Source organism: Pipistrellus hanaki, assembly GCF_964339955.1.
Source record: "Pipistrellus hanaki genome assembly, chromosome: 6".
NCBI lineage: Eukaryota > Metazoa > Chordata > Mammalia > Chiroptera > Vespertilionidae > Pipistrellus > Pipistrellus hanaki.
In genome coordinates, this window is record NC_140508.1 from 56,837,312 (window position 1) to 56,851,916 (window position 14,605).

The 14,605-nt window shown below is 42.1% G+C and overlaps 1 protein-coding gene across 2 annotated transcripts in view; it reads right to left on the minus strand.

Annotated features, from left to right (window-relative positions):
* The window catches only part of LPIN2 (lipin 2), a 70,537-nt gene that overhangs the window by 3,031 nt on the left and 52,901 nt on the right, over window positions 1–14,605 (minus strand). For both annotated transcript variants that reach the window (XM_084888106.1, XM_084888105.1), the window contains exons 9-19: window positions 10,428–10,615; window positions 8,775–8,868; window positions 7,890–7,959; window positions 7,053–7,142; window positions 6,298–6,380; window positions 4,592–4,736; window positions 3,634–3,782; window positions 3,030–3,116; window positions 1,779–1,931; window positions 1,049–1,163; window positions 279–382 (exon numbers count right to left, since the gene is read on the minus strand). In XM_084888106.1, the coding sequence (XP_084744232.1) occupies window positions 279–382; window positions 1,049–1,163; window positions 1,779–1,931; window positions 3,030–3,116; window positions 3,634–3,782; window positions 4,592–4,736; window positions 6,298–6,380; window positions 7,053–7,142; window positions 7,890–7,959; window positions 8,775–8,868; window positions 10,428–10,615 (1,278 nt within the window). The remainder of the gene's footprint in view (window positions 1–278; window positions 383–1,048; window positions 1,164–1,778; window positions 1,932–3,029; window positions 3,117–3,633; window positions 3,783–4,591; window positions 4,737–6,297; window positions 6,381–7,052; window positions 7,143–7,889; window positions 7,960–8,774; window positions 8,869–10,427; window positions 10,616–14,605) is intronic.

The following is a 14,605-nucleotide window of genomic DNA, read 5'->3' on the forward strand; positions in this document are numbered from 1 at the left end:
GACTCTTACTGTGAGGCTGATCTGAGAGCACAATACTACAGGCTGTAAAGCTAGTTACTCAGGTTCCTCAGATGGGTAGGATCGGAGACTGGTCTCCCTCCCTTCCCTGGGCACAAAGAGAACCGGCAATCCCACAAATAGAGGGGAAAATACCCAGGCCATGAGGAAAGCCTCCAAAGGCAGTGGTAATTCTGATACTCTGAGCGTGGCCCGATCCTTAGCATCTGTCTGTCACCCTGGCTGCAGGGTGCGAGGCCGAGAAATGGGAACACACTTACGATGACTTGTTTCCTTTGGTCCTTTCTTGTATTAATTCACCCTTGGGGTTCACAGTGAATATTCTGCAGTCTGGAACTCCAACTTGTATGTAAGCATAAACGTCCTGAAGAAGAAAACACCAGGAGGATGATTAGAGGGAGAAGAAATTAGGCACTGCTTCTCCACTTCCTCGTGAGGCAGAACTGCACAAACAAAAGACGGTCTACGGAAAACATGTATAACTGGGCACCACGCAGCTTTGCCACTGAAACTGAGCTTTAGACAAATCCAAACAAAAAGTGGAGCCAAGCCCAGAGGGTGCTGGGATATTCAGAAAATGTGGGCGCCAAGGAGACGCCAGGGGCACCCTGGAGCAAGAGGAACCCCACTGCCCACCAGCGGCCAGGAAGCAGCCCCTTCTGCATGCCCGAGGGGTCTGAGGACCCTCTGAGTGGAGGCAGGAAGTGTGAGTTAAGGATGAGCACTCATGCCATGGTTCTGGGGTGGATCTAAGGACAAGGCTTAACCACCTGAGGTAAGAGGAATTGAAGCCACAGAAACAGAGAAAGTGCCCTTCGTCGTATGTTAAATTCTGGGGCAGATCTCCTCTTCCAGGATCTCCCCGATTACTCTAAGAATTTGGAATAAAGTGAAAATCTATTTAACAGAACAGACATGCATTTTGCCTATAAAATTCATTTGAGAATTACGACATAGCTAACACCCTAAAAGTATACTCCCCTCAGTATTACCCCCACATCAGAATGTGCAGCCCAAAGGAGACACTTACATTTGGACGGTTTCCAAAGGCAGCATAGAAGGGCTGCTTAGATGGGGCAAACAGATTCTTGATATCATTTAGACACTCAATTTTGAATTTCTCTGGTTTCTTTTCTATCACTTCCCTAGTGAGGAAAAATTCAAATAAAGTCACCAAATTCAAAATGGTAGCATTTCCTGGTGAAGGGTACTGAAAAATTTTAGTGTGCACGACCACCCATTTAAAAAAATCCTTTGTAACAGGTTTCTTTTTTCTTCTCTGCCAGTCAACCTGATAACTAAGAAAATTTGATGGGGTTTGAGGAAAGAGAAAATGGCCGCTCCTATAACTTGACTTTCCTTGTCCATGCTTGAAATAGGCCAGGCAAGCTGTGACTTAGAATGCTATGGGGGAGCCCTGGCTGGTGTGGCTCACTGGTTGAGCACTGTCCTGTGCACCAATAGGTCACTGGTTTGATTCCAGGTCAGGGCACATACCTAAGTTTCGGGTTTGATTCCAGGTAGGGTGGCATACAGGAGGCAGCCAATCAATGTTTCTCTCTCTCCCTCTCCCTTCCTCTTTCTCTAAAATCAATAAAAAATATACATTAAAAAAAAAAAATGCTATGGGCAAGCCAAAGAACTATGACAAGCTCTGAAACAGATACAATCCCTTTCAACGAGCCTGACACCATCTTCACACAGTCTACTCAGGCCCCAGCCCCCCTCCCACACTCAGAGGGGCTGCTGTGGGCAGTTACCTGTGGAAGGCAGAGAATAAGCTGCTGGGGGAAAGCATCAGAGGGCCCCGGGGCAAGATTGTGCCCTTGTCGTTGACCCAGTGCAGGTAGCCACGGGTCATGTCGGCCATGCCAATGGCACGAGCAGAACAGTACAGAAACTTGTAGCCATTCCTGAAAGAGAATATGTCTTATTAGCCCATTGTGCTTTGGGTAAAGGTGGAAAAACCCCCACACACACTTTTCTTGTAAAAGATCCAAGTAGAGATCCTCCGATATATTGTGAAAATTAAACTATTGAATTTAACAGGAAAATAGGATTATAAAGATTTCACATTTCCATAGAAAACACCATGGGGAGGGGGGGGGGATATAAAAGTACTATTATATGCAACTAGGGATTATGCTAAGTTTACAAGTTCTGATGTACATTCATCATCTAGTCCACATGTGTCAAACACAAGGCCCGAGGGCCAAATCCAGCCTGCCAGGCCTTGCAATGTGGCCCGCACCGCGCTATCATCACTGCACTCCGCTGTCAGTTTATGACATTGTCAGTTTATGACTGTTCAGTAAACCATTCGGCCCGCGATTTAGGCTGGATTTTAGATTTTGGCCCCTTCTCTGATTGAGTTCGACACCCCTAACAATGAAAGGCAGATTACAGAACAAAAAATATTAGACTATATTTAAATGACCTGCTATAAATGAAACACACAAAGTATCTTATTTATAAAGACAATTTGCATAAGGAAAGCCATTATATAACCAAGGAACAAAATTATACTTTGGGGACTGACATAATTTTCATATTAGGGCATCCTCAACTAATGTTTAAGACTGTAATTTTTCAAGTCAATTTAATTCATATGTATCAGGGTCCCCTGAAGGCCATGGCACTGTTTGTTCTCTGTGGCACTGGCACAGAAGACCCCAGGAGTGAAATGTTGCCCCCGTGCATGCATGACATCCTCAAAGAAAATTTAAAAGTAACCAAGTACCCAATTAATAAACCAAAACTGAAAATCGGCTCGTTACATTACAGCTAAAAACCCAATTATAGCTGTAAGTATAAATACAGAATAGCGTTGTGAGAATGAGATGATAGATGTTGGCTGCCACTTTCCTTTGTGTGAGGCTACAGGAAAGGAGTGGGAAAGAAGAGTGGCCATAGCTGGGTCACGATCACACGTGATTTCCATGTGCACTATTTTTCAATAGTTCTTAAAGCAAAATTCTAGAGCACATTAGCAGGTGGGACAGGAGACCTACTCGTTGATGGCATGGTAGAGCTTTGCAATACCCTGATGAGTCCAGTCTTTACCCAGCTGTGGAAGAATCTGTCCCAGAGCATCAGACCTAAGAGGGTAAAAGGAGGAAACGGTAGTGGGAATCAAGCATATAAAAGCCAAGTGTTTTCCTTTTTAGTTATATACCAGCTGCCGAAAAGCACTGGGTAGAGGGGCAAGACAACTGACAGGGCAATTTACAGTGAGGCAGTCTCCTGCAAATACACTCCTGAGGAGCTTCTGAAAATAGATCAGACATGAGAACGAGCTGTTCGTTCTTAGAGAAAATTTACAACTATACACCTTTTTCTCTTTCTTAATCTCAATAGTTTCTCAGATTTTTTAATGCCAAAATTTAGAAACTAAATAACTAAATATTCCCTATCGTTATGTTTGACATTACATTTGTATGGATCCACCCACCCCTCCATCCATCTGTGGACTGCACTCAGGATGTCTCCGTGTATACAGTTTAAAAAACCTTCCTGATGATGGCTGAGAGCTGGGTGCTTACTGAGGAAACCTGCCCTCCGCTCCGGCCCAGGGCACACTGCCTGACCTGCCACCCTCCCCAAGCTCCTGCTTACTTGGTTATTGTTCCATCAATATCGGAAATGACGATCTTGTCATTCCAGTTCCACAAGTAAATGGTCCCTGCACAGCGGCAGGTGCCTTGATACTGGGTTGTAATACTAAACACGACATCATTTGGACCATCTTGGAGCTTCAGTTTTGCCTTTTTTAAAAAGTAGACAAATAAAGAAAATCACAGAGGCAGAATTATAAAAACTAATGCAATTACATATATCAAAAAGTCACATTTTCCAATAATTTGTAGTCACTGAAAAGGAACCTAATCTCCATAATGTGTAAATATACATATATGTGTATGAATACATAAAAATGGGAAGGAATACATTAACAAGATAACTGAATATTTAAAAAATTCAGCTGAAAACAGTTTGGCACAGAGTCCGCATGGTTACCAAACAGGATGGCTCACTCAGTGAGCTGGGCTTAGGGGGCCACTGCCTGAACAGTGCTTGGGGTTCCAAGAGACTTCTCATCTCCCAAACAAAAAACCACCTCTCTGCTCCTTCTCCATACCTAAGACTGGGAGCACAGCAAAACCATTTCACACTGAAAACAGGTGAAAAGCCGGGAGTAAAAAGAAATAGGAAAGGGGACATTGTGTCTAAATAGGAAAACATTATTTCTCTGTTGTTGTGGCTCTCGAGACAGTGGGTGACCCAGTGATGAGAGAGCTGCTTAAGATTCATGGGGAAACAAGGTAAAAACACAGATTTCTCAGCTCACTCCCAGAAACTGAGGTAGGAGAGTCAGGGGTGGATCTAACTGTGATCCTGGTGTTCCCTGGAGGTGGACATTTATATGTAAGCATTTATATGTAAGCATCTATACAAACACACAGTGTTGTGTGTGTGAGGCTTGTGATCAAATGGACAGAAGAGGAAGGAGGTCAACTTGAACAGTTATTACTAAGATAATATCTGACTAGATTCACATGGATCACACACTACTCACGATCTGGTCGGAGGAGAGGCGGAGAGACTTCTTATAGGAGGTGGTGCTGCTGTGGCTTGGGGCCTCCGTGGGGATGGGCTCCATTTTGACTGATTCGTGAAGCTCCTGTGACCCCTCGTCACTGGATGAGTCATCCTCTGCGGGCCTATTCAACATTAACCCGGTTACTAGAGAGACAGCAGACTGTTTTATTGGTAAGAGCTTTTCATTTAGGATCAAAAGAAAGAGACCCTAAATCTATTCTAGAAATGGAAACAGTTTTCCCTCTGCCTCTTTCCCACATCCTGCTCCCATGCCTGCACATTCATTTCATGAAGTGATAAAGCCACCTTCCTCCTCCCTCTCATGATTGGCCAGAGGTTACTTTCTAGCTATCACTGGGCATTTTTGCTATGACCAGTGAATGCTACTTGTAAAAGTAGATACGTATATTTCAAAAGGTACAAAAAAAAAAAAGAAAAGAAAATATATTTGCTTATGAAGATTTAAAAAACTAACAAGAAAGATTTCGTACATACTGTTTAACCGAATGGGATAAAGAGTAAGAGTATACTGTCACACAGACTACTGAACTAAAGAGTTAGGAAATAGAAGAAAGAAGCTGACTGGGGAAAGTACACCGATGGCAGAAAGAAGAAAGGGGTATATGGTGGCACTTCCTCTAAGAGCAAGCCAATGTGAATGTCGAAAGGGGTGCTACTTCTTCCAAGAAATGAAAGAAAGCCACAATCTCTGAGATTCTCTCTCTTTTTAAAAAAATATTTTATTGCTTTTTTTTTTTTTTTTTTTAACAAAGAGTAAGGGAGAGGAATAGTTAGAAACATCGATGAGAAACATCGATCAGCTGCCTCTTGCACACCCACTACTGGGGATGTGCCCACAACCAAGGTACATGTCCTTGACCAGAATCGAACCTGGGACCCTTCAGTCCACAGGCTGATGCTCCATCCACTGAGCCAAACCAATTAGGGCTGAGATTCTCTTTTAATATCTCCCTTTTGTGCCCTACAGGAAGCCATGGAGCAGAGGCACCATGGACAGCCCATCTTAGGACTCCTCAATATCCCCCCTTCCTAAAGGCCTACGTTTATTTCATAGGCATCGATTCCATGGTTCCAGGATGGAGGAGCAAGGTATTTGGGAAACAGTGATGAGCTACTTACTTTCCTAAATGAATAATATATATGTAGTTTAAATTCTTGCTCAAGGATATGATCACCGATTTTAGAGAGAGGAAAAGGAGAAGGAAAAGGAGGGAGATAGGGATAGGGATAGGGATAGGGATAGGGATAGGGATAGGGAGAGGGAGAGGGAGAGGGAGAGGGAGAGGGAGAGGGAGAGGGAGAGGGAGAGGGAGAGCGAGTGCGAAAGAAACATTGCTGTGAGAGAGAAACATCAATTGGCCGCCTTCTGTATGCACCGTAACTCCTGACTGGGAATCAGACCTGCCACCTTCTGGTGTACAGAACAACACTCCAACCAACTGAGCTAACCAGCCAGGACTAACACGAACATTTTTAGAAAAGCAGAAGCTATCATTTGCTAGCTGAGTGGCACGAACAAGACATTTATTCTCCTATGTCCATAGGAGAAAGATGTCTCTGACTAAAAATGAAACAAAATCGCCCAAATCAGTCTGAATGCAATAACCAAAGCAGGGGTGGCCCAAGTGCTGTGAGCCTGGAAGAAAAATGGGGAGTCCCCACCTGCTACTGGCTGGCTCCTTCGTGCTTGATGGCAGGTCACTGGTGGGTGGCATCTCGGATTTCCCTTCCTTGGCCTCTGGCAGCTAAAAAAGCAAGATAATAACGGTCAAGTGCAGCTTTTCTCTCTACTGACAAATAAAAATTCATCAGCAGTCCTTGCCAAGAATGAGCAAAACTACTTTCTGAATCCACAACTTAAAAATACTCAAGAAAACTGACCTTCTCTAGTTTGAGCCATAGGACAAAAACCTATGAGTTGTCACTATAAAGCCAGAAGAAAAATTTTAAAAGAGCACCATTTCAAGTCATAAAATATAGTACAAATGGTCCACAGCAGAGACACTGGGATTGCAGAATAGAAGGGACTGATGCCGCCACTTCCTGTATATGAGGGCAATAAGCTCTCGCTCTAACTAGAAAGTAAGGCAGCCAAGTGCAAAGAGCACAGGCATTAAAGCTGAACTCAAGGTCAAACCCTAGCTCTGTCCCTTCCCAGTCAAGGAATTTCATCTCTTTGTGCCCACTTTCCTTACCTATACACATGCGAACTCACACATCTATACTTTTGGGCTATAGTAAAGGTGAGGGGTAACATGTAAAACACCTAGCATAGTACCTGCACATAGCAACTGTTCAAAAATGGTGACTATTATCGTAAATTTAATACCCCAAATGGACTTGACAAAGTTTTTTGAAAAAAAGTCAAAGATTCACTTCTTTTCGGCTTATGGAAAGGATACCTCCAGGCTGGTTACCTGTTTGGTCATGCTTTCTCTCTTACGCCAAAACCACCAGCGACCAGATTTCTTTGGCATCTTATCTTTGACCCAGGACTCGACTGTGGCCTGGAAACAACCAACTTCGGTTAGTTTAGCAATCTTTCAGTCACGAAGCACCAACTACTTCCTCCCACTAGCGTGCAGGAAGTGCCTTATCACGAAGTCTGAGCAACAATCTCCACATCGCTGGAACTGCTCTTGAGTTCCTAACATCAGAAAGATGGACAGTGTCTTCTCCATGGCAACCGGCTTCATGGCAGTTACGTGGTATGAGACGAAGTGGTTTCAGGCCACAGAGGAACAGCCTCCTCAGGAGCTGGCAGGTGAGCTGCTCTCACATCTCTACCGAGCTGTGAGGACCAATTAGGCCGATGATGTCTTCTTGCAGGACAGATTCAAAGCAACCTCATGTTCTGCATAAATTTATTAACCACAATTTGACCTAATCATACTGATGTTATGCTTTGGGCAGCTACATCATCCTCTTCTTGCTATTTCTTTCAATATTAACAAGAGGATCTTTTTTTTTTCATTCATTCTATGTTTAACTATTAAAAAAAATCTCTGAACTTTTAAACACAATCAGAAAATGGTATAAATACCTAGTAAAAATGACAATGATGTGCCAGCTTAGGTAACTTCCTAGATTTTGGACAGGAGATCATTTCAGTAGGCACACAGAACTCTTTTGGCTCTTTTATAATATTAAATAAAACCTTGAGAAGTACCCAGTTTAGAAATATGCACATATGGAATTTTCTAAATACTATATGCTGTAGACATATGAAGACAACAAACAGCAGACCAACGCACCTTCGGCAAACTCTTCTGGAATACTTGCAAGCTAAGGATCATTGGAGCAGCCAAAGCCCAGTTATAGTAACTGTGAGAAATAAAAATTATGTCAAACCATTACACAGAATGATGAATGAGAGAGAAGAGGGTAAACAGTGATAAAGAAAAGAGGCGAACCCAGCTGGCATGGCTCAGTGGTTGAGAGTTGACCTATGAACCAGGAGACCACTGTTCAATTCCCGGTCAGGCCACATGCCCAGGTTGCGGGCTGAATATCCAATAGGGGGCGTGCAGGAGGCAGCTTATCAATGATTCTCATCATTGAGGTTTCTCTCTCTCTGAAATCAACAAAAATATATTTTAAAAAAAGAGGAGATATAACAAAATTCCTTATTCTTTTCTTTAAAAAGATTGTCAGCTAAGTTTGTTTTTTTTTTTTGTCAAGTGGAACTTCTCTGAACAGAGAATCAATAAAATCTACCAAAAATAACATTTTAATACTCCACTTAAACATGAAGCTGAAGCCCTGGCCAGTATTTCTCAATGGTTAGAACATCAGCATGTGCACCAAAGGGTTTTGGGTTTGATTCCCAGTCAAGCGCATTTACCTGGCCCCGGAGCACATGAGGTGGTAACCAATCGAACTGTCTCTCTCACACTGATGTGTCTCTCCCCCCCCCCCCTCCCCCCAATCCCTCCTTTCTACTTTCTCTAAAAATCAAGGGAAAAAATATGCTTAGGTGAGGATTAATCACCAAAAAAGGAGCTGAAACTTCATTACCCATTAGCTCATTTATATAAAATAACAAGTTTTATACTAAAAAAGATGGTAATAGTTAAAAAGAGCACTTGGAAAACAACCTTGCAAAAATTGTTAGCAATTACAAAAGCAAGAATATTTACCGGTTATATATCCGTATTACAAGGTTAGGATTGTCTATAAGTCCTGGGTTTTCTGCAAATTCATGGTAAGTTATAATATGCTCCATGAATTTTTCTGCAATGTAAAATAGTAACAATTAACTTGGATAGAGATTATGTAAATTCCCAAATGACATTATCATATTACTTTATGAACTGAAAAGACTATAGCATAAAATAAAATGTCCTTTTTAAAAAGAACTTTTTTATATCAATTTTTTCCCCAGAACAAGAAAAAATATTTCTATCCTTTCCCTCCTTCACCACTCCTCCCCCAGCTAAAAACAAACAAACAAACAAACAAACAAACTACCTCTGCTAAGCTCCTCATTTTTCTTGAGCAACTTTATTCTCCTGGGCCAACTCTCAAGAATGAGAAAGAAAGTAATCCCTTCTACCCTTTGCCAAAAAAGACCATTTACTCATGAACAATAAACTTTTGACAACTTCAAACTCTATTCTCATATGCAAGAGTCAGTGCTTTCCAGGAGGGAACTGGGCCCCAGTCCCACAGATATATCAACTTTACAGATGAGAAAATTGGCACACAGAACTCTGGGCTGACCCTGATACCAAGCTGAGTGGTTTGCCAATCAGCAAACAGGGCAGCCCAAGATCTTTCAACCTCTTAATGTGAAGTGAGAGCCTTTAAGGCACACTTCCTCATCCAAGCTATTTGTATGTAACTAGAAGCCCAGTGCACGGAATTCACACACAAGGAAGGGGTGTGTCCCACAGCCCAGCCTATACCCTCTCCAATCTGGGACACCATGGGGGATGTCCAACTGCCGGTTTAGGCCCTATAGGTTTGGGCCGGCAGTCAGACACCCCTCTCACAGTCCGGGACTGCTGGCTCCTAACTGCTTACCTGCCTACCTGCCTGATCACCCCTAACCCATCTGCCTGCCTGATTGTCCCCTAACCACCTTTGCCGGCCTGCCTGATTACCCCTAACTGTGCCCCTGCTGGCCTGATCATCATCCCTGACCACCTCTGCCTCAGCTCCACACCCCGAACCCAGGATCTCCTCACAGCTAGGCCACAGGCACCCAGGACCTGGGCTGGCCGCAGCTGCAGGGGACTGTGGGCGGGTGGCTTCGCCCAGGCCACAGCCACAGGGCCACAAATGCTAGCACTGGCACCCAGGACTGGGGGTGGGTGGCTTCTCCCTCTCTTGGGCCGCAGTTGCAGGTGCTGGCGCCTGGGACTGCAGGCAGGCCTGGCTTTGTCAGAAAAGACGTCTGGATGGTCGTCCAGAAGACGTCTGGTCTAATTAGCATATTACCCTTTTATTAGTATAGATGTCACCCCTTATGAGGAACCTTAAGTGAGGGGCTAAAGGTCTTGCATTAAAAGGAGACACCTGTATAGAATAGTGAAGACCTGGGGGGGAAGGTAGGGGCTGGGAGAATAGGGGAAAGGGGAGGAATACAGGAGATATCTGCAATACTATCAACAATAAAAAATATATCAAAAAAAAAAAAAGGAGACACCTGTTACCTGCACAAGATGATTAAAAAATTTAGTATTCTGAAATGGCTCAATAGCCATTTAATCAAGTGATGACCAGGTTCTTTCTCAAGCAAAGACAGGGCGTGACTGCCAAGTACCTTTAGAAATTTCTCCATTCTTTACCTTTAGAAATTTCTCCATTCTCACTGAGGCCCCCACAAAGGGAGAGGGTGACGTCGGGCAAGTCCATGGCAGAATCTGAGAGGCACTCAGTGCCACTATCGGCGGCCGCACTTTCTACAGACTGTGGGGACTGGGAGCCAGAGAGCGTGTCAGACTCAGGCCACTGCCTGGAGCCAGGGTCTGATTCACTGTGGGCAGGGAACAGGGAGAAAAGGATTTGCTTTATTACAACTTCTTGTATTCCTAGCTTACTACATGATTCTCTGAGGGCTCACATCAAATAACAAATCCCCTTTAAAAAGCAACAGATAGCTATAATTAGACAGTTGGACATCCCTCTTGCAATGCCTTAACAACTTCAAGGCACACTTAACTTTTCTTAAGTAGTGTTTAGAGCTATGTCATAATATTGAAAATAACCTATTATTAGCACTCCGAGGAATTAACTGAAAATACAGTAAATGTCACAAAAATTGCTGTAAGTTATTCACTATAACACAAACATTTCAACCTTTTTGATTTTAATTAAAGGAGTATAAAAGTTTTAAGCATATATGTATATTTTCATGATGAAAATGACAGGGCAATTAAGAAAAATCTGATGTTTGGAAAACTTTTGATCCTAATTTCCTAGAAAAAGCTGTGATAGTATAGAAAACCTGGAGGAAATTACTGTAATCAAAGGCTGTTTTATTTTTAAAAACAAGTCTGGTCTAAATTCATCTGTTACTCCACAAAACAGAAAAAGTGAAACAAGAGAAAGTGTCAGGAGGCTAGCTTCACCATGAAAAGAAATGCATTAAGAAATAAACTAAAAATAAACTGTCCTTACACTAGTGTGAGGGCCAGAAATAAATATGAGGCTATTCAATATTTTCATTTTTCTAGATGATAAAGCAAAGAAGCCAGATTTCAGAAAATGAAAAGGGAAACTACATTGAATTATAAATTTGAGAGAGAAAGAATTAGGAAATGACAACTTAAATTTCTTAGTAATGAACATTTAATTGTTCTATACCCTTTGAATGGATGTTACATTTATTGTTCTAGAATTCTCAAATTATTTTATTTTATTCAAAAAGCCAATATATTTAATGTATATGATCAATAATATATACACAGTCCAGTGTAGTTATAAGATCTTCAGAAAAAATCTCAAATTTGAGCAGTAGATGGCAGCAGAATACAGCTAGGAAGCAGTTTCAAAAGCTGTAGTTTTGCATCTGAGCCAACAAAAGATTTAGGTTTTGGAAATGTTCTGTCTTAACAACAATGCACAATACCGTAATACTGAAATTAACTTAAAATATTCTCTTCACTGGAAATGGTGAAAAAGCCAAAACCAATAATAAAGCATCAAAACCTACTGCTTTCTAGGGCTGAAGGGAAAGGCTGACCTCATGGGTAAAACACAAACACCTGTTTCCTCTTTATCCTGGGCACACAGCTACGTTCCATTATGGTTAGGTGGGGCCACGTGACCAGACGACTGAGTTGTTGATGTGGACAGAAAGGGTGGGCTGTGCCCTTCCCAAGCCTGGCCCTTATATACCCCATGTGATCCTCTCTCCTTTTCCTATTGAGTCCCTAAGGGGATGATGGAACCTGAAGACAGAAGGAGTTCGTGCTCCTGAATTCCTGTGTGCAAGGCTCCCACCAAACACCAGCAATGGAATACAGTTGACCCTTACAATATGGGTTGAACAGTATCGATACACTTTACATGGATCTTTTCAAGAGATATATTGTCAGTCCTCTATATTCCTGGGTTTCACATTCATGGATTCAACCAATCATGGATTAAAATCAATTAAAATTTTCTGGGGAAGAGGAGGGCTGACTGTATGCAATGTTCTATACCATCTATATTATAAACAGGCAATATGCAAATTAGGCCGGGACTCTGTAATGTAGGGGTGTCGAACTCAATCAGAGAAGGGGCCAAAATCTAAAATCCAGCCTAAATCGCTGGCCGAATGGTTTACTGAACAGTCATAAACTGACAATGTCATAAACTGACAGCGGAGTGCAGTGATGACAGCGCGGTGCGGGCCACATTGCAAGGCCTGGCGGGCTGGATTTGGCCCGCGGGCCTTGTGTTTGACACATGTGCTGTAATGGGTCACAACCAGGCAGGAGGAGGTTGAGACAGAGGCAAGGGGGCCGGCCTGAACTGGCGCGGTGGCTCGGGTGGCCCTGGAGTGGACACAGGCGGGGGGAGAGAGGAGGGAGTGGCGGAGGAAGCAGCATGAGTCAGGGGCAGGTCCCAACCCCCACAGGGCGCCTCCTCCTCTAGTTTTATATAATGGACTTGATTGAGCATCTGCAAATGTGGGAATCCAGGATAGGTCTTGAAACCAATCCCTGTGGAGGGATGATTGTAGTTAAGTTTTGGGGGAGTCAAAAAATTATATGTGAATTTTCAACTGCCTGGGTGGGGGTTGGTACCCCAGCCCCATATGGCTCAAGAATCAACTGTATTATCACATGAGCAAGAAACAAACTTCTATCGTGGTAAGCCACTAAGGTCTTGCATTTTATCAGAGCAGCTAGTGTCACTTTTAACCAATACAGGGAAGATGCCACCTGACCCAACATGTCACCAAATCCACAAGGGTGATGTGATTTAAAGTTTAATTATGAATACTGAATATTTAGTCAAAATAACAATAAAAACAATCCTAACAAAACATATGCTTATAAGCATTATAACATTTTCCCTATCTTTAATTATGTATGAGATGTAATTCATTCATGAGGTAAGAATGACACTGGTCCTAAATAGTAAAATTATAATTTTACTATTTGTACTGGTGAATGACAATGATCCTAAATAGTAAAATTATAATCGAGCACCATAGGTAGGGTTCTATTGCTTATTTCCCCTTTTAAATCTTTTTTTATTGATTTTTAGAGAGAGAAGAAGGGAGAAGGAGAGAAATATCTATTTGAGAACAAAACATGGATTGGCTGCCTCCTGCACACCTCCTACCCAGGGATTGAGCCCGAAACCCAGGCATGTGCCCTGATAGGGAATCAAAATGGCAACTTTCTGGCGCATGGGATGACACCCAACCAACTGAGCCACACTGGCCAGGACACTTACCCCATTTTTAAAAAGGGAAACTAAGAAAGCTATCTTAAGAATTGTGATGTAAGTAAATGATTAAGAACTAAGAAATCTGGGGGAAAAAGTAGTAATTCTAAGACAGCTTACATTTTAACCTTCTTATTTAAAAAAAAATGGGACAGTTTCAGTTCTCTCACCTTAAAAACCCAACTACTGCCTGGCCAGCATGGCTCAGTGGTTGAGCACTGACCTACGAATCAGGAGATCACAATTCAATTTCCAGTCAGCATACATGCCCAAGTTAGGGGCGTGCTGAAGGCAGCCAATCAATGATTCTCTCTCATCATTGCTGTTTCTATCTCTCTCACCCTCTTCCTTTCTCTCTGAAATCAATAAAAATAAATTTAAAAAAAACAACTACAAACTATTACTTCCAATGAAGTATTTGAGATATATTTCAAGAGCTAGTAGGAAAGATTTTAAGGACCTTCCAAAAGTATCTGCCAAAAATTTAAATAATCTTTATATTGATCCCATCTATTTTTAAATAAAAACTTAAATGTTTTCCAATAATTTATTTAAAAGTGCTTAATTATGTGTACCTACAGTTCAGAATATTCAAAACATCCTTTCCAAGGGAAAATTTGTGTTTTCTTTGTAATCATAGAGTACATTGAAATGGAATTCCCATAAGAATGAAAATGAACTTCAGAAACAGTACAAGTATATTCTATCTGAGGTTTTAGAGTTAGATAAGAGGAAAATCATGAGGGAGGGAGAGAAAGAGAGATAGGAGGGAAGAGCTCTAGAGGATATGGGGTGCGAGGCCAGCTGGAATGATGCTTCACCAGACCAGGCTTGAATTCAGAAAAAGCATGGGAGCTCAGACTCAGTGAGGGAGTGAAGGCATTCTTTGTAAAAAGTTTTTCAAAAAAGATATATCATCTTTAAAACATATAAGAAAGGAGACAAATGCTAAAGAATGTTTTTAACCATGCTAAGTTGTTAACATGAAGCCAGACCCATTGTATATTTGTATGTAGGTTTAACTAGCGTACCTCTTCTTGTTACACTAAAAACTTCTACATAAATGTGTTATTAGTTTCAA